The sequence below is a fragment of the Gracilinanus agilis genome, chromosome 2 (assembly GCF_016433145.1).
Source record: "Gracilinanus agilis isolate LMUSP501 chromosome 2, AgileGrace, whole genome shotgun sequence".
NCBI classification, from domain to species: Eukaryota; Metazoa; Chordata; class Mammalia; order Didelphimorphia; family Didelphidae; genus Gracilinanus; species Gracilinanus agilis.
The window spans coordinates 442,908,230-442,934,271 of record NC_058131.1 but is presented as its reverse complement, the minus strand read 5'-3'; the positions used below and the strand labels follow the sequence as shown (position 1 = coordinate 442,934,271).

Sequence of the window (26,042 nt, the reverse complement as noted above, 5' to 3'; positions counted from 1 at the left end):
AAAATCTGAAAGCTTTCATATCATAACGTCTCTCCCAGTACCAAGCAATCTTACTAATAAACGAGAACTTGACTTTCCATAGATGCAACACCATTAACCTAGCAACTCTTATCCCTGAGTTACCATTAGAAGGGGATAGCCTTCATAGCTGTAGTGACACACTAGAGATGGTACAAAAGAACAGAGAGGACCTGTCAGATATTCCCATGGTCCAAGCTGACCTCACACTCTTCTGTGATGGCTTGAGTTACCAACATAATGGGCAAAGATTTTCAGGAGTCGCAGTTACAACCCAGAATGAAACTCTATGGTTTTCAGCACTTGAGCTCAAGGTGCAGAAATTATTGCATTAAGATGTATACTCCAGATTGCTGAAGGTAAAGCTGTGAACATTTTTACAGACTCGAAATTTGGTGTTGTCCATGCATCAGGGGAAATCTGGAGAAACCAAGGGTTCGTAAATTCAAATAGGAAAGCAATAGCATATGGGAAACTAATAAGTGAATTATTGCAGGCCATACAGTTACCATCAAAGTTGTCTGTGATACACTGCTGAGCATACCAAAAGCTTGTTGGACCAGTACAATCGGGCAGTTACAGGACAGACATCAGTGCAAAGTTTGCAGCTAGATTTGGACCTAAAGCGATATTCCACTTATCCTTAGTAGATAAAGATCAATTGCAAGAAGCTTATTCACAAAGAGAAGTGAAATATTGGCAAGAAAATCTTGAAGCCAATCTAGTAAATGGAGTATGGATGTCTATTTCTGGAAAACCATTTTTACCAAAATTACTGCACCACACAGCTTGTGCAGTAATTCATAGAAGAGGCCATTATGGAATGTTAGCAATAACCAATATAATTCAGAAGAGCTGGATCGTGTTGGGCGTGACAACAGAAGCAAAACGAGTCTGTGAAAATTGCAGAGTGTGCCTGCAATATAATCAAGCTATAATAAAGACAAAGGTTTATGGGAGAAAGCCATTGGCTTACACACCTTTTGAGTGCTTATGTCAAATGTCAAAACTATAGGTACATACTTGTGATAGTAGGTAAACTAACCAAATGGCCAGAAGCATTCCCAGCCAGACAGAATAACACAGCATTTGTAGCAAAGATCCTACTGAGAGAGATAATTGCAATGTTCTCTATTCCTGCTGTTATTTCATCTGACTCTGGTAGTCACTTTGCAAATTCTATTCTTAAGCAAGTCTACCAGGTACTAGGAATTAAGAGACATTTGAGTTCCATCTACAGACCTCATTTGTTGGGAGCCATGGAATGTACTAATCAAAGTCTCAAAAATATGATCTGGAAGCTTTGCACACAAAGTCATCTCAAATGGCCAGAAAACTTACCCATGGTGCTTTTCTATTTAAGAAGTTGACCCAATAGTGAAACACATTTATCACCATTTGAACTATCATATAGACAACAACCGTGGGTTGGGAAAGCACCACAAGGCACTAATTACCTATCTCACCTAGGGATTGAGTGCAAAATCTATGAGTATGTCACCTTACTGAAAGAAAGACTAGAAGAATTGCCGGAAGCCATTGAGGCTGTGAGGTTAGCATGGCTACTCACAAGCTCTGACAATCCAGCATGGCAGGTTGTCAGGAGGATGCAGATTCCACATGCAGTTTACCCTATATGATTCTTTTTACAGTGACATTTACTTGCATTGAAATTATTACAATCAATATCCTTATCCAGCTCAAAGGAGACACAGAAAAACAATACAGGTTCATGGCAAGAACAATCACAGCCAAAGACTACCCACTTTCCAAAAATAAACCCCTAGAGTATAGAAATTTCCACTAGAATCAGCCTAGGAAAAAACCAGCAATTAGTGAGTTAATGCAAGTTTCTAAAGTTCCCAGCAAGAAAATACCTGGCCTGAGTTTGTTCCCAAACTCCTACAGACCATAGAAACAGTGAAACACAAAGAAATTAAGGCAATGACAAATTAGCACAGAATCACCCTACCAGAACTGTATTCTTAGTGATCCTATATCAGAAAAAACACCATGGGAACAAAACATTGGACCAGACTGATATTATTGTATCTTATTGGATGTAATCAACTACTATAACTATCTCCTTGATTGATGATGGGAATGAATAGTATAACATAACTATATACATAATATAATTATTTAAAATATAATTAAATATTATGCTTAGCTAGGAACTGATGTACTTATACCTTATGCATGGCTGAAAAGAATAAGTTCAAGCTAAGCCACCCTGTAATGAATAATTTTTGACAAGCTTGCTTCTTTGTTTAACCACAGTAAGATATTGGTAAATGTCAATCTTGTGATGTTTCAAAAGTTAATATGTGATTTTGAATGTATGGAAAGAAAAAAAACCTGTATGAGATCATAAAGAAAAGAGGGCATAAAAATTAAAATCAGCAGATGGCACTTCAGATCATCCCGCAAACCTATTCGGTCTCTGGCTCTTCTCACTCCATTTTCGCTCAATTGTCCCACCCACACGGGGAACTGGACTGCTGGTAACCCCCCAGCAGAGTGGCGCCCAAATCCAGGGACTCTTGGAGAGGCTAGACCCCCAAACCCTCAAAGAAAAGCTGAGAACGCATCCCTATGGACAATTGGAGATCCCACCCAAGGATTCTGCAGGCCGCCCACCAGTGAGTGTGGGTTAGGGGTGGGTAAGTCAGAACTTTCAAGATACAGCACCCTATGGAACATAGTGAATCAAAGGAAAGAAATCTAATTATTAAAATGATCAAGCACAGTAAACAGCAGCTAATTATGATTCAGAGATATAGTGATCCTGGCTGGGACCTTCTCCTTTGGGTTCAGGCGGCCCCCAGCGGCCCCCCTCCCTCCAGATATTTTTCTCTCTCTAGGAAGATAGATTTAAGACTACTTCATAGATAAGGCAATCTCTCAGAAACGGCAAATTTAAAGTGACCAGAAATTTTTCCTCTCCACTTCCCCCTCCTTTTTCAAAAGCAGCTGGCTATGCTCTCTCTTTTTTGTTTCAGCTAGAAAAACCAGTTCAGACAGGTATCAGAGTCCCCCTTCATAGAAAAGTGCAGAAGTGAAAGTGTATTTATTTTAGAATACCCATTGAAGCATGAAAAAAGGTAATTAAGAAACAAAATTCATCATATGTCAGCCAGCTCCTTGCTAAGAGTTAACCCTTTTCTGACTCATTCTTTTTCACAGAATTCTTTAGTCACAGAGATATGTATAGTAACAATTGATCTTTTGCCAGGATGAAAAGAAGAATCTAGCTTATATAATTTATGTTTTATATTTGTTAGAGTATGCGTGAAATGCCTGGGAAATGTGTCCTTGATGAGTCTGTGTGTCTATATGTTGTGTCTATGTGTCTCTGATCAATTTGAATCTTAAGTTTTATGTTGTGTTTCTCTGTGATCACAATGGGAAAGTTACATGTTGGGAAAAATAAATCTCTCTCTCTCTTATTCATTCATTCCGGAAGAATGGGGAAGACAGACAGAGGCGTTTGAGAAATTCAGAAAATAACATTGTAATTTCTGAATGTCTTAAACTCTGAGATAATTTAATTGGTTAAAAGAAATCTTATTCTCTGCTCTTAAGGCAAGAGTTAAACAAACTAATCTGTCAAACATTTCTCCTTCCATTTCTCACTGGCCATGAGAAAGGGAACATAGAAATCAAAAGTCAGAAAAAAGGGATAAATTTGATCCCATCACCAAAATTCTAACAACAGGTTAAGTATTGAGATATATATCTAATGAAAAATTACAAAAGATTCTAAAAAGCAATCTAAGAAAAACTTATTCAGACAGATAGCAATGATTCTGAGTTGTGTACAGAAGTATAGAAGTGCAGCTTAACTTTACTAGCTAGCCAAAAACCATCAGTCTTGCTCAGTGCTTAACCAAGAGTGAAAAAGCTTCTTTAAACAACTGTGAATTCAACCTAACATTAATCAGACTGATGTTAGTGAAAATTTAACTTAAAGATTATTAGAACAATACAATTGACTTACATTTTAAAATTAGACCCCTTTAGACAGAGGCTGGTCCATGAGAAAATTATATGCTGAGAGTGAATCATCCAGGCGCCCCAGTTCAGCAGGGAATAGTTAAGAGAAGCTAAAAAACATTGCCCCCTTTCCCTAAAACTCATGGACCTTTCTCTACCCATTAGAATATATATTTGCTAAGGAATTGAATAGGTACTGATGGTATAGTGTAAATTCATTGACTACCAGTTAAAAATGGAATTTCAGTTAAATTTAAGAATACACAAAACTTATATTGAAAAGTTATCTGTTAGGACTTGCAGTGTGTGAAATACAAATTTGAATGATCAGACTTACCAAAAATGCTTATCAGACTGAATTTGAGGTTGCTAAATATAAGTATAAGGCATGTAAGAATTTAATATCAACTTATTAAAAGATGTGACATAATAAAGAGAAGATTTTATATGATCAAAAATTTTGGGTAAACATAGGAGCAGGTAAAATTGTTACTCTAAGATATGTACCATCATATTAAGCAATAGGTAAAAATATAATTAAAATTAGGGTTTCAAAATCTGGTAATTTAAAAATAATATATGCATTAAGAATATAGTATATTATGAATATAGAAATTTGGACAGCAGTTTTGGACAACATTGTAATTGAATAGGATATAAAATTATTTTAAAAGCATGTGCAATGTATGAAAAGAAATTCATGATCTAAAGAATAACATGCAATTTGTTTTAAAAAAAATATTACTATGGGTAAGAACAAGCAAATAGAATAACCTCATGTGAACAGACTCAGAAAGGTACAGTGACCAATCAAGCGTGACTTGCCAGCTTAGCTCTGTAAAGTGAAAAAATGAACAAGAAGCTAACATCAACTTTATAACACCTATAATATTGTTCAAAAATACAGCTTTCCCTAATTCACCATAATTGGAGTATAAATTAAAAATAAAAAAGGGGAAAAAGCAGATATTACTAATAAATAGTTAAAATGTAAAACAACAAAAAGAATCATATAGGGTAAACTGAGTGTGGAATCTCCATCCTCCTGACAACCTGCCATGCTGAATTGTCAGAGCTTGTGAGTAGCCATGCTAACCTCACAGCCTTGATGGCTTCCGGCAAAGAATTGCAGAAATTATCATTAATCCAACAAAGAGTTCCATTAGATTTTAGCCTACATGATTACAAGCCTGGAGACAAAATTTATACAGAAATTTTACAAGAAGATCAGTGTTAGAACCAAAATGGTATGGTCCACATAAAATAATCTTAGTTACACCTACATCTGTAAAAATCAAAGGAAAAGATGCATGGTATCATTATACGCACATCAAGTCCTCAGTGAAGTCAAGACCTCATTCAAAAATTCAGCCTCAACCACAAGAAACAGAATCTGACATAGAAATAGAGCCTCAAAGCAAAAGATCACACTTAGAAATAAAGCCTCAAACAGAAAGAGACCAAAACACAGATACAAAAATAAATGAAACACAAGATCACATAGATAGCCAAGACATAGATAAACATCAGAAGCAAGACACTCAAAGCATTGATTTAGATTACACAAATACCTCATTCACACATGAAGATCAACAGTTAGTAAGTAAGCCTATTAGAATTCAGCAGTGGTGAAGAAGAATGAACATTACATTAATAACATCAAAACAAGTGCAAACACAAAAATCTCATAAGAAGAAAATTTTGTGGCAACACAAAATATAACACAACACTACACAATCACACATTGGTTCCTGATCCAGGGAATTCTTCAATCAAGTCAACAGCTGGCAAGATCCAGCAAAGGAGAAGAGAGATAAGATTCTGAAGATTCCAAAGACTCCAGAAACATCAGGACATCAGGACCAGCACGAGGACAACATGAGAGACGTTGCACAAAAAGACTGTTCAAGGACCTGAACTGTGACAACACCTATGTGACTTGGACAACATCACCGGAAGAATCACGAGGAGAGAAGATCAGCAGATCAGGATTAGATTTGAATAGTGCAAGGTTTTCACATTCAGACACAAATCACAAAGGAAATGCACACATTAGGATGCATGCAACAGAATATAAGCTGATTGACAGAGAGATTCTGAAAGAAGAAGGTTAATATAAACCAGACAGCAAATGTCAGGTTATAAGTCCAAAAAGGAGACACAGTAAAGTCACATCACATGTACATAGTGTAAATAGATGTAAATAGGTTTGAGTACAAAGTACAGTGGCCATAATAAACAAGAGAACTCAGATTCCTTGTAAAGTCAGAAATTACTCATAATTCATAGGAACATCACATGAAAACCTTGTACATATGTAATGTATTGTTACTAACAAATAATGTATAGATTACTAACCTGTAGGGAAAGTATAGTGAAAGGGAAATTCAATTCTAGCTAGCATAGGAACAGTGTAAAATGGTTATAAATGTTCAAATAGGACAGTCAATAGAAATGTCAGACAGACATTGTATAGTGTAGGTTAGTTAGCAATGAAACTAATAAACTAATACATTAACAATAGTTGAAAGAAATCACTTATACACACTAATCTTCCCAACCATAGATTATGGAACAGAGAAAAATGTTAGAATTTGCTGTGCATAAGGAAGGTTTATCTAAAGTTCAGTGCTAGAAACTTAAGATAGTTTGTTGCAAGATGGCATTGATTTAGAAGAAGTAAGAAGTAAGATAGTTATTCTTAAATGTTTTTATAATGCTTACATGTTATAGTTATGTTCAAATATTATGACTTGTGGAAACATTGTATTCAAATCCCATACTTTCCCAGAAAATCTATCCCAAACCTTGTCATTAGCATTAGGCAAGCAAAGGTTGATAAGACATTAACTAAGGTAAGATTTATTATTTTGGGAAAGGTAGTTGGTGGGATAGGAACACATAAGTTTAGATAGACATAGAGTAGAAAGTCACTAATGAAGAAGATCATCAGGAAATTTGCAGGTTGAAATTTCCAAAAACAAAACGGCATTTATGTTATATTCACAATCTGGGAAGTGATGGATTCCACTTTGAATGACAGGGATGGCAGTTGGAAGACTCGGAATGTCCCCAGGTGCCGTAAGCCAGGGACAAACATCGGTTGGCCCCAGGGTATAAATACCCCTGACAGACACTTTGAGGGAGGTCTATCTGGAGGTCTCTGGACAGGAGTCTCTGGACTGGGAAATCTGAGTGGGTGGTTGAAGGATGGAAGGGAGGTCTATGAAGAAGAGGGTTAGAATATCTCTGAAGCTATTTCCTGAGAGACTGTGAGAGCTAGTGCATCACCAACACTGGTAGTGAGAAAATTGAGAGAATAAGATCATCAATACAGCTGCATCAATAGCTTCCCTATTCTCTGGCTTGGCTGTGGCCAGGTCTGGATAGATAGTAGGAGTGAGTAAATCTCCAGCTTTCACTTGATCAATAACCTCCAGGCCTGATTGTCAACTAGCTTATAGATAATAGATCAGTAGGGTCTCCAATCCCCAATCCTTGCATTGTTATCCTTTCCCTGAGTATAGATAAAGAATGTTCAACAAGTACCTTCCTGAGTGGTTTATATCATGGCCCTTGGGAGGGGAGTCAAACGCAGTCAGATGCCAAATGTTATCCAAGGCAAATCAATAGCCCAATATTAGTCTATCTGACCACAGATTGGACCTGGAAAGGTTACCCATCTATCTAACCTCTTGAGGGTCCTCCCTGGGCAACTGTTAGAGAGAAAGGGAAAATTACAGTAACTGTCAAGGGTGATTGGAGTTGGTTTTCCTCCATCGTCTGCAGCTGAGGAGAATACATCAATATCATTGTACATCTATACATTCTCCTTTGGTTCCCTTTTATTTATAACAATATGGACAATCATGCTGATAGTTTCCTTAATATTAAACCAGTCCTGCATTCCTGGTATAAATCTTGCCTGGTCATAATGAATGATTCTTGTGATACTATTGCTATATTCCCCTTTCTAGTACCTTATTTAAAAATTTTGCCTCTATATTTATTAATGAAATTGGCCTATCATTTTCTTTCTATGTTTTGGTTCTTCCTGGCTTAAGTACCATATTAGTTTCATTAAGAGAACTTGACAGGATTCCTTCTCTGCCTATTTTCCCAAATAGTTTGTGTAGTATTGGGATTAATTGTTCCTTAAATGTTTGATAGAATTCACTTGTAAATTCATCTGGTCCAGGGGATTTTTTCTTAAGAAGTTTATTGATGGTTTGTTCAATTTCTTTTTCTGATATCAGATTATTTAAGGATTCTATTTCCTCATTTGCTAAGCTGGATAATTTGTAATTTTGTAAATATTCATCCATTTCACTTAGATTGTCAGATTTATTAGCAAAATTGGACAAAATAGCTCCTAATGATTGCTTTATTTTCCTTTTCATTGGTGGCGAGTTCACCCTTTTAATTTTTGATACTGATTACTTGATTTTCTTCTTCCCTTTTTTAATCAAATTAACCAAAACTCTATTTTCTTTTTTCATAAAAGTGACTCCTAGAATAGTTCTCTTACTTTCAATTTTATTAATTTCTCCTTTAATTTTTAGGATTTTTAGGATATAATTACATCTCTAGATATTATACCTATATTACAAATATATAAGACATATATAGAGATATAAAATTTGCCCCAAGTACTGCTTTGGCTGTGTCCAAAAAATTTTGATATGTTGTCTCCTCATTGTCATTCTCATTAATAAAGTTTTTGATTGTTTCTATAATTTGTTCTTTGACCAACTAATTTTTGATTTATCTTTCCTTGGAGCTTTATGAATTACAATTTTATTGCATTATGATATGAAAAGGATGCATTTATCATTTCTGCTATTCTATATTTGGTCGTGAAATTTTTATGCCCTAATACATAGTCAATTTTTATGTACAAGCCATGTACTGTTAAAAAGAAGGTATATTCCTTTCCTATTGCCATTCAATTCTCTCCAGAGATCTATTAGTTCTAACTTTTCTAAGATTTCATTCACTTCCTTTACTTCTTTCTTGTTTATTTATTTTTTATTTATTTTTTGCTTTTTAAACCCTTAACTTCTTTGTATTGGCTCCTAGGTGGAAGAGTGGTAAGGGTGGGCAATGGGGGTCAAGTGACTTGCCCAGGGTCACACAGCTGGGAAGTGTCTGAGGCTGGATTTGAACCTAGGACCTCTCATCTCTAGGCCTGACTCTCAATCCACTGAGCTACCCAGCTGCCCCCTTTCTTGTTTATTTTTTAGTTTGATTTATCTAGATCTGAAAGGGGAAAGTTGAGATCCCCCATTAATATAGTTGTACTGTCTATTTCTTCCTGAAGTCCATTTAACTTCTCCTTTAAAAATTTAGAGGCTATACCATTTGGTGCATATATGTTTATTATTGATATTACTTCATGATTTATAGTATCTTTTAGGGAGATGTAATTTCCTTCCTTATCTCTTCTAATCAAATCTATTTTTGCTTTAGATTTGTCTGAGATCATGATTGCTACTCCTACTTTTTTTTACTTTAGATGATACACAATAAATTCAGCCCTATCCCTTTACCTTTACTCTGTGTGTGTCACCCTGCCTCAAATGTGTTTTTTGTAAACAACATATAGTAGGATTCTGGTTTATAATCTACTCTGCTATCTGCTTCCCTTTTATGGGTGAGTTCCCACTCACATTCAGTTATGATTACCAATTATGTATTCCCCTTCATCTTATTTTGATACTATTTTTTCCTTTTACTCTGTTCCTCCTAAACAGTGTTTTTTTTTATCACCACCCCACTTCCTCTTCCCTCCTATAACCACCCCACTTCCCTTGTCTTATTTCTCTCCTACTTCTCTATAGGGTAAGATAGGATTCTATATCCCAGTGAGTATAGTTGTTATTCCCTCTCCAAGCCAGTTACAAAGAAAATAAAGTTTAAGACTTGCCTGTCACCATCCTCATCCTCCCCTCCACTATAAGTTTTTCACACCTCTTTATATTGTATAATTAAGCCCATTTCATCTTTTCCTTTCCTTTTCTTCCAGTGAAATCCTCTTTTTCACCCCTTGGTTTTATAATATCCTAATATAATATCCCAATATAATAATATCCCAATCAGCTTATTTCACCACCCTCTACGTATACATCTTCTAACTGTTCTACTACAGAGAATAATGTTTAAGATTTACAAATATCTTCTCTCCATGTAGGAATATATACAGTTTGACCTTATTGAGTCCCTTAAATTTGCTCTTTCTTATTTACTTTTTTAGGCTTCTCTTGGATCTTGTGTTTGGACTTCAAATTTTCATTTTAGGTCTGGTCTTTTCCTCAGGAATGCTTGGAAATCTCCTGTTTTATTGAATGACCAATCCCCCCACCCCCAGAATATACTCAGTTTTGCTGGATAGATAACTCTGGTAAACCTAGATCTTTCACCTTCTTGAATATCATATTCCATGCCTTCCCAGCCTTTAATGTAGAGGCTGCTAAGTCCTGTGTGGTTCTGATTGTATCTGATTTTATGTCCTTGTCCTGTGTGATTCTGATTGTATCTGATTATATCTCCTTGGTATCTGAACTGTTTCTTTCTAGCTGTTTGCAGTATTTTCTCCTTGGCTTGGGTGCTCTTGAATTTAGCTATTATATTCCTGGAAGTTGTCATTTGAAGATTTCTTTCTGGAGGTGATCTATGAATTCTTTCAATTTCTATTTAATTCTCTTGTTTATTTATTCTCTAATTTATTATCTTGTTCAATAACTATCTATGCAGGTTTTTGTTTGTTGTTTTTTGATAATTTCATGTATTATGATGTCCAACCTTTTTTTTTATCATGGCTTTCAGGTAATCCAATAATTCTTAAATTGTCTCTCCTGGATCTATTTTTCCAAGTCAGTTATTTTTTCAATGTGATATTTCATGCTTTCTTCTATTTTTTTCATTCTTTTGATTTTATTTTATTGTTTCTTGATGTCTCATGAAGTCATTAGTTTCTAGTTGCCCAATTCTAATTTTTAAGGAATGATTTTCTTTTGCCAGCTTTTGACCCTCCTTTTTCATTTGGTCCATTTATTCTTGCATTGCTTTCATTTCTCTTATCCATTTTTCCTCTGCTTCTCTTAAATGATTTTTGAAATCCTGTTTGACCTCATCCACAATCTGAATCCAATTCATATTTTTCTTTTGGATTTTGTGTGCATTAGCTTTACTTTCACTGTCTGCATCTGTGTCTGTGCCTTGCTCTTTGTATCCATAAAAATTCTTTATAATTATGTGTTTTTTTTTATGTATGCTCATTTCCCCTGCTTTTTTTTCATTTTTTTTAAACCCTTGTACTTCGGTGTATTGTCTCATAGGTGGAAGATTGGTAAGGGTGGGCAATGGGGGTCAAGTGACTTGCCCAGGGTCACACAGCTGGGAAGTGGCTGAGGCCGGGTTTGAACCCAGGACCTCCTGTCTCTAGGCCTGACTCTCACTCCACTGAGCTACCCAGCTGCCCCCATTCCCCTGCTTTTTTAAAGGTAGTCTCTGTTCTTGGGGAGGTTAGGACAGTCTCTTAAGCTTTAGCCCTTTCTTGATGCTACCCTTAGCCTTATTTCTGGATTTCTGCAAGTTTCAGTTCTTCCAAGATGGAATGATAGCCTCTGGGTTGGGAGTTCTGAGAGCCATCTCCTATTGAGACCCCAAGTCTTCTGATAGCTCAAATTCTAGCCTCAGTTTGGGTGTAGGTTTTTGGTCCCACTCTGGGCTTGATCAGGTCAGGGACATGGCACACAGAAAACTTCCCTGCCTTGGGGCTATTGGCAAGAAATCAGGTGGACCAGCTTCTGGTTTGGACTGCCTTAAACTGGGATTTATGTCCTCACCACAAGCCTGGGTTAGGATTCCTGGCCTTGTTCCGAGCCCCACAGATCAGACCTCACTGCAGGTTTGCTTAGAACTTTAAGGGGTATGCATTGGGTTGGATCCCTGTTGGTCCAGACCCAGTCTCTGGGTCTGGATGTTGGCTTGGGCTCAGTTTCAGAACCTGGCACAGTAGATGTGTGCGTGGGGGGCTTGCTCTTGGCTTGTTCCTTACTCCTTGCTGTAGCCTCCTGCTGGCTGTGTTCTCCTCTTATCCCAGTGTCCCAGATGTTCTCTGCCTACCTTTCATGTTGTTCTTTTCTTGAAACTTGCTTCACTCTGTCTCCTTGTTGGTTCTTTCACTCCTGTATTCATTTTGTGGCATTATTTTAAGATGGCTTTTGGAGAGTATTCTCATGGTGCTTTTGAGCTTCTCTTTTGTTATCTTTGCCCCCAAACCAGAAATCCATTAATTTCTAATTAACTATTATTATAAATTATAATTTCATGTTCATAACATTTTGTTTACAAAGACTATTTAGTTATTTCCTAAAGCCTTTCAAATGTGATTTAATTATTATATATAAAAAGACTAGTGAAAACAGATTATGAAAATTCTTTAGTACCATGTGCTCTGTCATAAATGGAATATGAGAGGGTATTATTTTCAAGTAGGCTGCATTAAATTCAGTCTAGGATTTTTAAAAAATATTTAAAAATAAACAGATAGGTAGGTGATCACATTCATAGAATTTAGTATTAAATTATAGTAGCAAGGCTAGAAAACTTGGTATATGAAAATAAATACTTAAAACATTCAGAAGCACATTATTATTTTTACCAATTTTAGACCTACTATAAATCAGGTTTTCTGCAGGGGAGGAGAAATAAACATTTCAAATCTGTCCCACTATTACTTTTTAAAAAATATTATTTTCATATCACAATCATTTCCAGATATCTCTCCAGACCACCACCTACTCAATGAACTCTCCCTTATAACAAGAAAATCAGTTAATCAGATCCAATCAATACAATTATTTAATAGTACCTAGAGCTCCCCATCTCTTTACTAAAAATTTTTTTTATTCAAAAATTCCCTGCCTCTCTATTAAAAGATGAATTTCTATTTTATTAAAAGAAAAATTTCATACCTTTTTTAGAGGCCAGAATCCCTTACTAATGCCTGCTTTCAAAATTTGAGAGGATGCTGATGATTTAAATAGAATTTTAAAATATTAACTGGCATGTTGTTTGGATTTAGACCAAGTTGAAAGCAAATTGAGATAATGGGTGGGATCTTTCAGGGAATCAGCAATATAGGAAGATAGTGGGAATAATAGCGACTTTGGACTTAAAGAAACTGCTCTATTACTTCCCAAGTGAATTTGAGTAAATTAATTAATCTCTCTTTGTCTGTTCACTAATCTACAAGATGAAGAGATTGGACTATACAGGTCTCTATGGTATCATTCAATTTTATAGATATGATGGATATTATGAAGTATGTTTACCAAAATGCAGCTTAGAAGTCAATGTTATAAAATAACAAATCAATCCATGTACATGAATTTATATCACGTTTTATCTTTATGTACTGCCCTGGATTAAATAATTTGGCTGAAAGAGGTCTTTTGAAATCCATGGTATGAAATTTTGGACTTCCAAGACTCTTCAGATTGTGAATTGCCAAAATACAAGAGAACCTCACCCTTTGTTATTCAGGGCAGTGACATCATCTACTCGCAAGCCAAAGATGAACAGGTTCTCTTCTCCAGCTTCCTCTGCCATTTCCACATTTGCTCCATCCATGGTGCCAATGGTGAGAGCTCCGTTCAGCATGAATTTCATATTGCCTGTCCCTGAAGCTTCAGTGCCTGCTGTTGAAATCTGTTCTGACAAGTCTGTGGCTGGAATAACTACCAACAATTTATATTCAAGTTAATGATTTTGATCTCTGATTCTCTAGCTCCTTTCCTCACAAAACTAGTCAACGCAAATGAAAAAAATTATATGCCTCTTTTTTCAGAGCTTTTTATTTAGTATTTTTATTCTGAATTTTGATCTAGCTTTCTTTACACCTGGAATTTTCATAATGAAACAGAGAACATCCATACATATTTGAGACTAGAGGTCACAATTCTTACCTTCTAACTATTTTTGCACACATGAGTGCTGCCCAAAGACACTCTCTGCATACCAAAAATACCAAATTGATGCTCTGCTCAGAGAATACATTTGTATATTATGAACAATTTAAACTAAACCTCTAGGATAGTAGATTTTTGTAACTAGTAATAACTGGGGAAATGATGATGTTTTCTTGTGTTGGTCACAGAATGTCAATTTTCAAATGTCCTTATAATGGCCCAAGGATGCTATAAAAACGATTCCTTGATATTGTTGATATTTGGGAAATCAATGCATTCAGAACAGGTATTTCCACGTGGAGAGTGCTTTGTAAGTATATGAGTTTATAAATAAGAAAAAGGGTTCCAGTGCTGGGAAAAATGAAGTATAGCTTTTGAGTAGATCTGCCTACTTCCACATGTTGATGCCTCTTCTTGGAGAGTGCCAGTCTAAGACAAATCCAAATCTCATGCCTTGGAAACCTGATATTTCCTTCTTCCTAAATGACAGTAATTCCTCCTAGGTTTACTTAACAATGACAACATGAAAGTTTGGTAGCCAGGGAGCTCCAAGACTAAGGGTTGAGAACCCAGCATATTTATTGTCTTTTAAAGAAGACCAGAATTCAATAGAACAAAAGTCCAGGTACACCAGGTATCTAGTTTTCTTTGACAATGAAATACACTTTGAGGTACAGCATGATGATATTCACTTTGATCAACATCAGTCTCACTGTCAGACAAATAGATATATAAACCTTGAGTTCTGCCACCAAGTATAACACCATATGTCTAGCATTTTTCATTACAGCAGTATTGCTTTCTCTCCAACATATAACCCATATATTGTTAATTACTTTTCCTTATACAAATTAAATGCTCAATGAATACTTTAGGATTCAAGGATTTGGTTTTGAGAAGCCCTGGGTTTAAATCCAACCCCAGACACTTAATAGCTATGTGAGTTTGGGAAAATCACTTGAAACTCTCCAAGTCTCTATTCTATCTGTAAAATGGGGATAATGATAGCACTCACCTCAGAAGACTGTGATCAATTTAAAAACATACATAGAATAACTTTTAAAACTTATAATGGTACAGAAATGTTAGCTATTGTTATCATACTACCTTTTTCAGCCAGAGATACTCTATAGTTCTCTAAGAAGATGACTTTCAATTTGCTTCCAACAACAGGGTCATTGTTCACCACATCAGCTACAGAAGTGATTAGCTTGATGATCATTTTAGCCATATGATATCCAGGAGCAGCCTTGTGAAAACAAACAACTCAAACATTTAATATGTACTAAATGACAGGAAAAGATTTGAGCTTCAAAATTCATCCAATGAGATAAACTTACTTTGCCTCCAATTATAACTGTTCTGGGCACAAATAGTTTCTTAGGGTCTTTTTTAATGCCTAAAAAGAATTGAGAATAGGGAGAGGGGGAAGGGTTGATGAAGAAGTTTAAAAACACAGTTGCTTCCTCAACTCCCAAGAGTATGGAAGGGCCCTACTCAATGTGAAAGGACAAACTCACGATTATACATTGTAATGATGTGAAGGCAATTCATGAGTTGTCGCTTATATTCATGGATCCTTTTAACTTGCACATCAAACATAGAAGATAGATTGATCTTTACTTTGTATTCCTTCTCCAGGAACTGAGAAAACTTGAGCTTGTTTTCCTATTGAAATAGAAATATAAGAGCTCCTCTGCTTTGAACATATTTGGTATTTAGCATTTTAATACAAACATAAAATAGGAAGGTGAACACTGACATGCTGAAAAATCTCACCTGCTTCACATTGGACACTTCACAAAGAAAAATATCATCATGAACAAAGCTGCGCAGCTTGGTCAGTTGGCTTAGGTCTTTCACATAGTCTTCCCCAATTTTCTTCAAATTTAAAGAAAAAAGTTACATTAATGTATTGTCAGTGACTTGCATGTAGCAGGTGCTTCATAAATGTGTACTGAATTGTACCTAATTAGATTACATCAATGATACTAATTTCACATGGAAAAGATTCTAAATATATAAGTGGTAATTTACTTACTATATAATGAAATACTGAATTAAAGGGATAGTTTCTTTTAACATTTAAAAGGTTGTCAAATTTATTTGTAAAATAATATTTGACTATATTTAGACCCCTGGAGATTATACATGTATAGTTGAAAGGAACATGATTAGTAATCATAATACTTTAGTCTATTTTGTTGAATTAGTATGTTTTCTTGGGGAACTAACATCTGTTGGGATTTTGTTTTCCTTCTATGTTTTTGTCCTTATTGAAATCTTCAGAATAAAGAAAGCCTTTCTCCTGGCCTCTAGACCCTTTTATAGCTCTGAAGACTGAGAGAAAGCACTGACTAGGATGTATCTAAAAAGAATATCAGAAATTTCCAAAAACCATAGTAGAAAGAAACTGAATAAGAAATCAGCAAATTTTGGTTTTTATTCAGGTTCTGCCAATGGCTGCCTGTGTTACTTTCTAGGTCCTCATTTTCTATATCCATAAATTGAATATTTGGGATTAAATTATCTTTAAGGTATCTACAATTCTAAAGTTCTAATCTGAAAACATGACACACATTGATATGATCTCATGTTAATTAGTGTTTACATAAATATTATTTTAAGCAGATGAACTTGTTCATGGATTTCCTACATGTTAATTTGCACACAGAAATGTACTCTATTTCCAGTAGTTACCTCTGCAATTAACTCTGCAAGCCCTGGGTTACAGAGCAAGAGCCAGCGCCTTGGAGTTATCCCATTGGTTTTATTCTGAAATTTGTCTGGTTCTATCTCACTGAAGTCGTTGAATCTAAGGGTCAAAAAGTTATGGAGTTTGGATCATTGAAATATGGTTCAAAAATAGTCAATAAAACCTCAGTGTAATTTCTGGGTATTCCAAGAAGTCAGTAAACTAGCAAAGTAAAAAATGGGAAAAGGATAATTAGCACCTTTGATTGTCAGTATGAAGGAGAATTAAAAATATACAATTCTAATTGACTATACAGCTTCTTGACTGAATAGAATTGACACATTAGATTAAGTAAAGGATCCCTTTAGTTTCTAAAAGTAAGTTCAAAATGACCAAGAGAATTATAGCCAAGATTTTTTCAATAGAAACTTTGTATAGAAGGTTGACATCTTAAACATTTTTTGCTGTAGCCATTCTGACTGTAGTTAAGTTAATAGGTTCTAAGTTAATTAATCTATTTGTGTTCATTCAGGGGTCAAAATAGCTAAGGCTTACACTTTAGTTTTCACAATGTCAGAATGAATCTTAGCCACACCATTCACAGCATGAGAGCCCACAATACAAAGATGGGCCATATTTATCTTTTTTCCCCCTTCTTCTTCTATTAGAGACATCCTTCTCAGACGGTCTTCATCTTTAGGGAACAATGCTGCAATTCTCTAATAACACGAAGAAAGAAGGATTAGTCATTTTTGAATAAAATTGTTGTTAAGCAATATAAAATTAATACTGTGAGAGTTCCTTTTTAAATGAGTATCTTTTAAAGAAGGTGAACAAATAAACTAGATTTCTGGTTAAATGTAGAAATTTCTTCAGTTTAAATAAAAACACTCCAACTATTAAATAATGTTTGATATCACATTTTATAAAAGTCAAAACCCCCCTTTTGAAACTAAGACAAATTTACTCATATGCAAAGGCAGTAGTAAGAATGCTTGAAAAAGACTTACATCTAAGTGTTTCTGATTGATCTCATAGATGATTTGTAAATGTCGTGGGAGAAGTTTCTCCACAAGTTCTACTGGCCACCGCTCTAATGCTTCAGGGAGGACTGTGTGGTTGGTATATGCAAATGTCTTTGTGGTAATTTTCCAGGCCTGAGGGAAATTGAAGGTTAACTTTACCATCTTAGTCAAAATGATTCCCTCAACAAACACAGATCCTAGTTATAGGTAGCTAAATCTTTCCTTGCATCAAGTTGGATAAATTTAATTTCTATAATAACATTTCCAGGAAAAAGGATGCCTTTCTGGACAAGAGCTATTAAGGCAATATTCAGTTGCTCTATTCTGTATTCCCATTTATATTTCTTTTTACATTTTTTGCAGAAAATTTTTAGAGAAGTACTTGAGTAATGCATCCTTTTATTTTGTTATATGCTTTTTAAAAACAAGATCAGTTCCCCAAACAATGAGAACACTTGGAATTAGTTAAATATCTGTCATACTCTTAGATGAGAAATTCTATCTTGTATTCTGTTTACTACTGAAAGAAATGTGACAAAAATATTTTTCAATATGGATGCATACTTACCCTCTTAATAATTTAATTTGTTTTGCTAACATTTTTAATAAAGCACAATAGGAAAAAAAGTTCAATTTTTACTATCCAGGAAGACACCATTCATTTTAAAATTGGAAGTCATTGGTACCAAAAAATTTTCTTAGAAAGTTAGTCTGGAGAAAATGTATAATGAAACATCTCTTATCTCAGGAAAGAAGGATATAGGAATGGTATGAAGCATATATTATCAGATATTTTAAATGTATTTGTTTTGCTTCGCTGTATTAATTAGTTACAAGAAGAATTCTAGTGAGGGGAGGGATATTTATTAGGAAGTAAGAGTAATGTTTAAAGAAATTAATAAATAAAAATATGTAATGGTGCTTTTGGCAATACCTTGCAATCAAAGATATTCTAAAGTCATTAGCAAAATAATATAAAATGAATCCAATAATTTTACCAACCTTATGCCAGGGTAATCTTTCAATGTCCACCAAAATCCTCATCAACTCAGGGATAGCAAGGGCAGGGTGTGTATCATTCAGCTGAATAGCAACCTGCAGAGATACCACACCAATTAAGGACTGAAGAGCATGTATTTTACTTGAATGAAGAGTGAATCCAATCAAATACTCATTTAAAAATAATTAAAACTCCTTCTAGAGTTGTTTTTACTTGGGAGAAAGGACAAGGATGGAAATTTCTTGAATAAAAATCAATGTTTCTCTAGGTTGAAAAACTTTTCATGTTTATATGCTAAACAAATGCATCCCAAAACATGTATATCTTCCCCTGCACACTGGAAAACCAAATAACTGAGTATGGATATTCATTTCTTGATTTTCTATAAAAAGTTTTCCTATAAGAGACTTTGGCATGGATTCTTAATCTGGGTCTGTGAATTTGTTTTTAAAAACTATTTTGATACATACATTTCAATATAATTGGTTTCCTTTATAATCCTATGTTTTTCACATTATTGACTTAAAGACATTCTGAGGAGTCCATAATCTCACTGGATAACCCATGCCATAGAAAACATTGAGAGCCTTTGGGCTATTGCTATAATGCTTTAAATAGTCTATTTCTGGTTTGCCTTACCTGAGGAATTCTTTCATAAAGCTTTCACTTAGAAAAAGAAAGTTGACCTTAAATCTCTGGCTATTTCACTGACAGAGACTACATCGATAGATTCCTCACCTGATCTGGCAAAGCATCAAACACTGTCTGGACATTATCACTGGTACCAAACTTGGAGGCTTTGAAGCGTCGGATGACATCTTGTAAAGTAGCAGCCACAACAAAGTACTCTTGCTTTAATCTCAGTTCCTTTCCTTCAAAAAACTACAACCAAATATCATATTTAGGAATATTTCCCAGAATAAAAGAAATGATAAGAGTCTGCCAAAATAGGGAATAGAACTTTTTTCATGGATATCTTTAATTTAGACTTAATTAAATATGTACTGTGTGAAAAACACTATTTAGTACTAGACATATAAAGACAAAAATAAAGCAATACCCACTTTCATGGTTATATTCTACCAAAGTAGGGGGGTTTACACAGATAAAATATATAGAGATTTGATTTGAGAGAGTATAATAACTTCTGTGTTTGTGTGTATCTGCATATACATGTGTATATGCACACTGTGGGGTAGAGGAAGGGATCATCAAAGGTTTCAGGGAGGAGACTGATGAATCACAGGTATTTATTAATTACCTAAAGTATGCCTGGCACTAAAGAAGCAAGTACAAAGAATGAAATGATTTCTATTTGCAATTAGTTTTCACTCTAATGGAAGAGATAATATACATATATAAATAAACAAAGCATAAATAAAAATTAATAAATGTAAATATATACAAAATAACTAAATATAAAAGTTTTTTGGGGAGGATATCATCAGATAGAAGGATCAAGAAAGGATTCATGCCATCATCACTGATGATAGTTTTTCAGCTTTATCTTAAAGGAAGAAGACAACTCTATGAGGCAAAGGTAAGGAAGTAGTGTATCCAAGGAAGCAATGAAGCTAGAGAATGGAAAGGTATAGACACAGAAAGTTATGAGTGAAGTACAGGAGGGAAAGTAATGCCTAATGTGACTAGAAAGGAAGGCTGGTAGGCTAGGGCCAGTTTGTATAGGACTTTACAAATTAAACAATTTATATTTCATCATGGAGCAAGGTTTCATAATTTAGGGCCTGTAAAAGCTCTTAAAAACTATTTTCATTAGCTTGCATTCAAAAACATTAATATGAGAAAAGGTTCATAGACTTCACCCTCTCTTCAGTTCCTTTGCACTTCAGCTTTCATTTTTTTCCTCACTCTACAGAAACTGTTTTCTCTAAGTTCACCAATTACCTTCTAGACCAGTGGTTCCCAAACTTTTTTGGCCTACTGCCCCCTTTCCAGAAAAAATATTACTTAGCGCCCCCTGGAATTAATTAAAAAAATTTTAATAGCAATTAATAGGAAAGATATATGTATTAATGTTTCTACCTTTTTTGTAAAATATTGTAAAGAAAGGTGTAAATTAGAAACATTGAACTTTGAAATTATGAAACTATTTATTGAACTCAGAACAGAATGTAATATGAAAAAAGTTAAAACCTGTGGCCATCACCACTCACCTGGATCATTGCAGCAACCACCAGGGGGCAGTGGCACCCACTTTGGGAATCACTGTTCTAGACCCTAACATAACACCTTTCTTTCCTGTACTGACTTGAGAGACACCATATACTCTCCCTCTCTTTTTTATTTTTAACAAACCCTTACTTTCTGTCTTAGAATCAATATAGTATATTGGTTCTGAGTCAGAAGAGTGGTAAGGTGTAGGAAATGGAAGTTAAGTGACTTGCCCAGGGTAACATAGCTGGGAAGTGTTTGAAACCAAATTTGAACCCAGGACCTCCTCTCTAGACTTGACTTTCAATTCACTGAGCCACCTAGCTGCTCTGACACCATATACTCTTTTTTTTTTTTTTTTTTTTAATTTTAAACCCTTAACTTCTGTGTATTGACTTATAGGTGGAAGATTGGTAAGGGTAGGCAATGGGGGTCAAGTGACTTGCCCAGGGTCACACAGCTGGGAAGTGTCTGAGGCTGGATTTGAACCTAGGACCTCCTGTCTCTAGGCCTGGCTCTCAATCCACTGAGCTACCCAGCTGCCCCCCCACCATATACTCTTGATTCTTATGAATCTTTCTAGTAGTTCTTTCTTTGATCCTTTCACAGATTCTTCATTCTTACAGGTATTTTCCAAAGATCTGTCCTTGGACTTCTTCTCAACATACTCTATGATGGCTTTTATTTACTCTCCTGGGTTTAAATATAAATTCAATAAAGGTGACTCACAAATCTGTATCTCTAATCCTCACCTCTCTTTTCAGCTACAAACCTGTACTTCTTACTGCCTACGGGATATCTATATTTGGATGCCCCAACAATAAACGAAACTTCAAACTCATCATGTCCAAAATCAAACTAAATTTTTTTTAACTTCTAAACCGGTGATGGCAAACCTATGACACATGTCAGCACTGACATGCGTAGCCATTCTCGATGACATGCGGCTGCAAAAAGAGAAGTATGGGGCCACATGTCGAGTATGAAACATTTGCTGTAGTGTAGTGTAGATACTTTGTGTACTATAGATGACAATTCTATATTAATTTACCCATTTTGGTTTATTAAATATATATTACAATTATAATTTTTATTATTTAAACTATAAATATCATGAAATTATGGTTTTTTCTTGAAGTGACATATCACCTGAGTTATTCTTGGTTTTTTGGTGAATTTTGACACACCAACCTCAAAAGGTTGCCCATCACTATTCTAAACCTATCCTTCTGACTTCATTATTTGTGTCTCTTGCTGTTCATTACTTTAGTGTTTTCTTTGATACTTGCTCCCTCATTCCCACTTTCTGTTGATTTAAATTCTACCACAACACTCCCAACTTTCCCCTCATCTTTATTTGCCACTCTTTTAATTCAAACCCTAATCAGCACCTACATACATTACGACACCAGCTTCAGCTTTCTAGCAGATTTTTCCATCTGTTTTCACTCCTTCCTTCTTCGCTTCTCCACCTTCAGCTCTTACATTTCCATTCATTTATTAAAATTCAATTAAAAACACTTCAGCAACTTACTTTGTTTACTTGATTGGAATTCTTCCCCTCTCAGATCTCAGAAATCATGTTGTTTTTTAATTTTCTAATGTTCTTTAATGTTTTTGAATGTTCTAAGTAATATTATGCCAAAGCTATTGTGTCTTATCCACTATTAGATAATAACTTTTAGCAGGGCAGGAATTTATTTCTAGTGTATCTTCCCAAGTACCTCCAACAATGCTTGGCATATGGTATAATACATACTTGCAAGTTGGGTGATGTATACCTTACTTGTGCTAGTTGATTAAAAGGGCTAAGAAAACTGAAATGTGGATCCCAGTAGAGGTCTTTAGACTCTATAAGTAAAATTTCTATTTGGAAAGGAAGTGTTATCTCACTAATAACTTCAACTTTTACAAAGAATATTCAAGGGGTAACTAGGTGTTTTAGTAGTTTGAGAAGCAGGCTTAGAAACAGGAGGTCCTGGTTGCAAATCCAGCCTTAGAAACTTCTTAAAGTGTGTCGCTGGGCAAGTCACTTAACCCCAATTGCCTACCCATTACAATTTTTCTGTCTTGAAACCAAAACTTAGTACTGATTCTAAGATAGAACAGGGTTTTTTTTAAAGAGAGTATTAAAATTTTAAAATTTCATTTTATTTTTTAATTTTCTAAAAAAGTCCAATTAATTAATTAATTAATTAATTGCAAATATTTTCGCATAGTTACATGAATCATGTTTTTTCCCTTTCCTCCTCCCACCTCCCTCCCATAGCCAGGGAGCAATTCCACTGGGTTTTACATGTGTCATTGATCAAAACTTATTTCCATATTATTAGTATTTGCACTAGGGTGATCATTTAGAGTCTACATCCCCAATTACATCCCCATCGAACCATATGATCAAGCAGTTGTTTTTCTTCTATATATTTACTCCCACAGTTCTTTCTCTGGATATGGATAGCATTCTTTCCCATAAGTCCCTCAGCATTGTCCTTGATTATTGCATTGCTGCTAGTAGAGAAGTCTATTATATTTGATTGTGACACAGTGTATCCATCTCTGTGTATAAGGTTCTCCTGGTTCTGCTCCTTTCACTCTGCATCAATTCCTGGAGGTCATTCCAATTCACATGGAATTCCTCCCATTCATTATTCCTTTTAGCACAATAGTATTCCATCACCAACAGATACCACAATTTGTTCAGCCATTCCCCAGTCAAAGGGAATTGCCTCATTTTCCACAAAAATTTTCATTTTAAATTCATTTATTTAGGATAAATTGAATGTTAAATATCAAATTTGGCTCCATGCATATGATGAATCCTTCGCTTCTATCAGAAAAATGTCCAATCCAGATGCAACAGAAAAAAGTATTTATTTCCTGAGGTCAAATTCAACATTTTATTATCTGAATAATGTGCCTATTGAATTGGGTACTAAGAAATGCCTTTTCTGAAAGGGTCAGCTTCCATTTAAAAATAAAGTAGAATTACTTACATTATCATTGGGATAAAGGACACGGGAGATGTTTTCAGCAAGATTTCGGTCCAGAACTGCCTGAATATAGTCACCAACATTAACTAAAGAGAATGGTTAGAAAAACCAAATATTTTGTCATTTCAAATTATCTGAGATTATATACAGTATTTACTATGTAATTTATGGGACAACTACTAAAAAATAAAAAATTACCCCAAAGGCAAATGGTTTTCAAAATGCTTATACTCTATGTTCCCCCATAAATATATGTGTATATATATATATATAGATATAGATATATAGATATATATAGTGAGAGAGAGAGTCATATGTGTGACTATCATAAAAATTTCCTCCTTGATCCTATTTGCTCTCTAAAATGGCATTTTGTATAGTAAAAAGATATTCAAATTAAGACATTTTCTCAAATTGACTCTTTATAAAGAAACTTTAGGATGTAAGCTCCATATGAATATAATGGAAAGAGCCACTAGAAAAAACACACATTATTTAAAAAGAGAAATAGCAAAAATATCAAAAACCCAATCCAGTACTCACAATCTCTGAGGTTAAAGTCATTTGGTGCCCGAGCAGACCAGAGGCGCATGGTATTGACAGTGTTATTCATATATCCAGGTACAGGTGTGTCATAGGGTAGTGCAAGGATCACCTACATAATTAAACAGAAGCAACTGAACCTTTCTTTTACCTTTGGGAAGTTGGGTCTGGCAAGTTGTTACAAGCCATATGTCTGAAGTCTGATTCTCTGATTCCTATTTCCATCCTGATGATGCAAAACTAAATAAATAGTCATAGAAAATCCTAAGCAATGTTCCTCGTCTATTGTATACAGGAAAAATGAACTTTAAAGATGCTATCTCATGGCATAATAGAGTACTACCCTTGTAACAAGTAAGACTTTGCATTCAAATTCTGACTTATGTACTTAGTATATTTGCTACCATGGACAACTTAATTGGGAGATACCTGTATCAGTCTCTCTCAGGTGTTTTTAGATCTAATCATAGCTTTAAGAAAGATGGATGAGGTGGAACCAAGATGGTAGCTTAGAAACAGTGAAAGCTGAAACTGCTCTGACAATTCTTTCACACCAATTTTTAAAAAGGGCCACATAATGACAAGAGTCAAAAACAAATAGCAAGATGGATTGAGGTGGTACTCCTCCTGGACACAACTTGAAAGGTAGGAAGAAAGAATCAATTTTCCTGGAATTTTCAAGGGATAAGGGGAAACAGAAGCAAAACTGCATACAGAGGAGTGCTGGCTGACCACACCCTGACCTACTCACCAGGTTCTGGGCATAGGCCAATTATGTCATTTTAGGACCTTTTCTACACCAACAACAGAGCACCCCAGACCTACCCCTTGAAGTCCCAGGCCTGACATCAGCCTGCAGTGAGGCCTGGAAGTCTGTAGTGCTTAGCCCTTTCAAGCCTGGGCTGTGGTGAAACCCTTAGCCCCAGGGAAAATCAGCTTGGAGTGCTGAGACCAGTAAGCCATCTATCAGCAGGGGAAACAGAATCATTAGCTTTCAGAACTCCTAGTTCACAGGCAAAAAAAAATGAAGGCTAGGAAAATGAGCAAATTGCAAAAGAAACACCAAACCCTAGAAAATTTCTCTGGTAACAAAGAGCAAAACACAGAATCAACAGGGGATGGTGAGATGCAGGCAACCACATGCAAAACTTCAAAGAAAAGTGGGAATTAGTCTTAGGCACTGGAAGAACTCAAAAAAGAATCCAAAAATTCAAATAAGACAAGTTGAAGAAAAATGGGAAAAAGAAATGAAGGTAATGGAAAAAGAAAATAACAACCAAAAAAGCCAAATTGGTCAACTGGAAAAAGAGGCACAAAAACCCAATGAGTAAGAGTTCTATGAAAAAAAAAGAATGGACCAAATAGAAAAGGAGAATCAAAAGGTCATGGAGGAAATTCATTCTTTAAAAATTAGAATTGGTCAAATAGAAGTCAATGACTTCACAAGACACCAAGAAACAATAAAACAAAATTTTAAAGATGAAAAAATAGAAGAAAATATGAAATAGTTTACTGAAAAAATAACTGAGCTGGAAAATAGATACAGGAGACACAATTTAAGAATTATTGGAATACCTGAAAGTCAGGACCACAAAAAAAGCCTAGACATCATATTACAAGAAATTATCA

The 26,042-nt window shown here is 35.1% G+C and overlaps 1 protein-coding gene across 3 annotated transcripts in view; it reads right to left on the bottom strand.

Annotated features, from left to right (window-relative positions):
• PYGL (glycogen phosphorylase L) overlaps positions 1-26,042 on the bottom strand; it is a 127,038-nt gene that overhangs the window by 18,333 nt on the left and 82,663 nt on the right. For all 3 annotated transcript variants that reach the window (XM_044664748.1, XM_044664746.1, XM_044664747.1), the window contains 12 exons: positions 24,414-24,525; positions 23,874-23,956; positions 19,447-19,590; positions 18,711-18,803; positions 17,694-17,840; positions 17,239-17,402; positions 16,689-16,803; positions 15,768-15,869; positions 15,509-15,656; positions 15,329-15,387; positions 15,096-15,237; positions 13,550-13,757 (listed from right to left, as the gene is read on the bottom strand). In XM_044664748.1, coding sequence (XP_044520683.1) covers positions 13,550-13,757; positions 15,096-15,237; positions 15,329-15,387; positions 15,509-15,656; positions 15,768-15,869; positions 16,689-16,803; positions 17,239-17,402; positions 17,694-17,840; positions 18,711-18,803; positions 19,447-19,590; positions 23,874-23,956; positions 24,414-24,525 — 1,517 coding nt within the window. The remainder of the gene's footprint in view (positions 1-13,549; positions 13,758-15,095; positions 15,238-15,328; positions 15,388-15,508; positions 15,657-15,767; positions 15,870-16,688; positions 16,804-17,238; positions 17,403-17,693; positions 17,841-18,710; positions 18,804-19,446; positions 19,591-23,873; positions 23,957-24,413; positions 24,526-26,042) is intronic.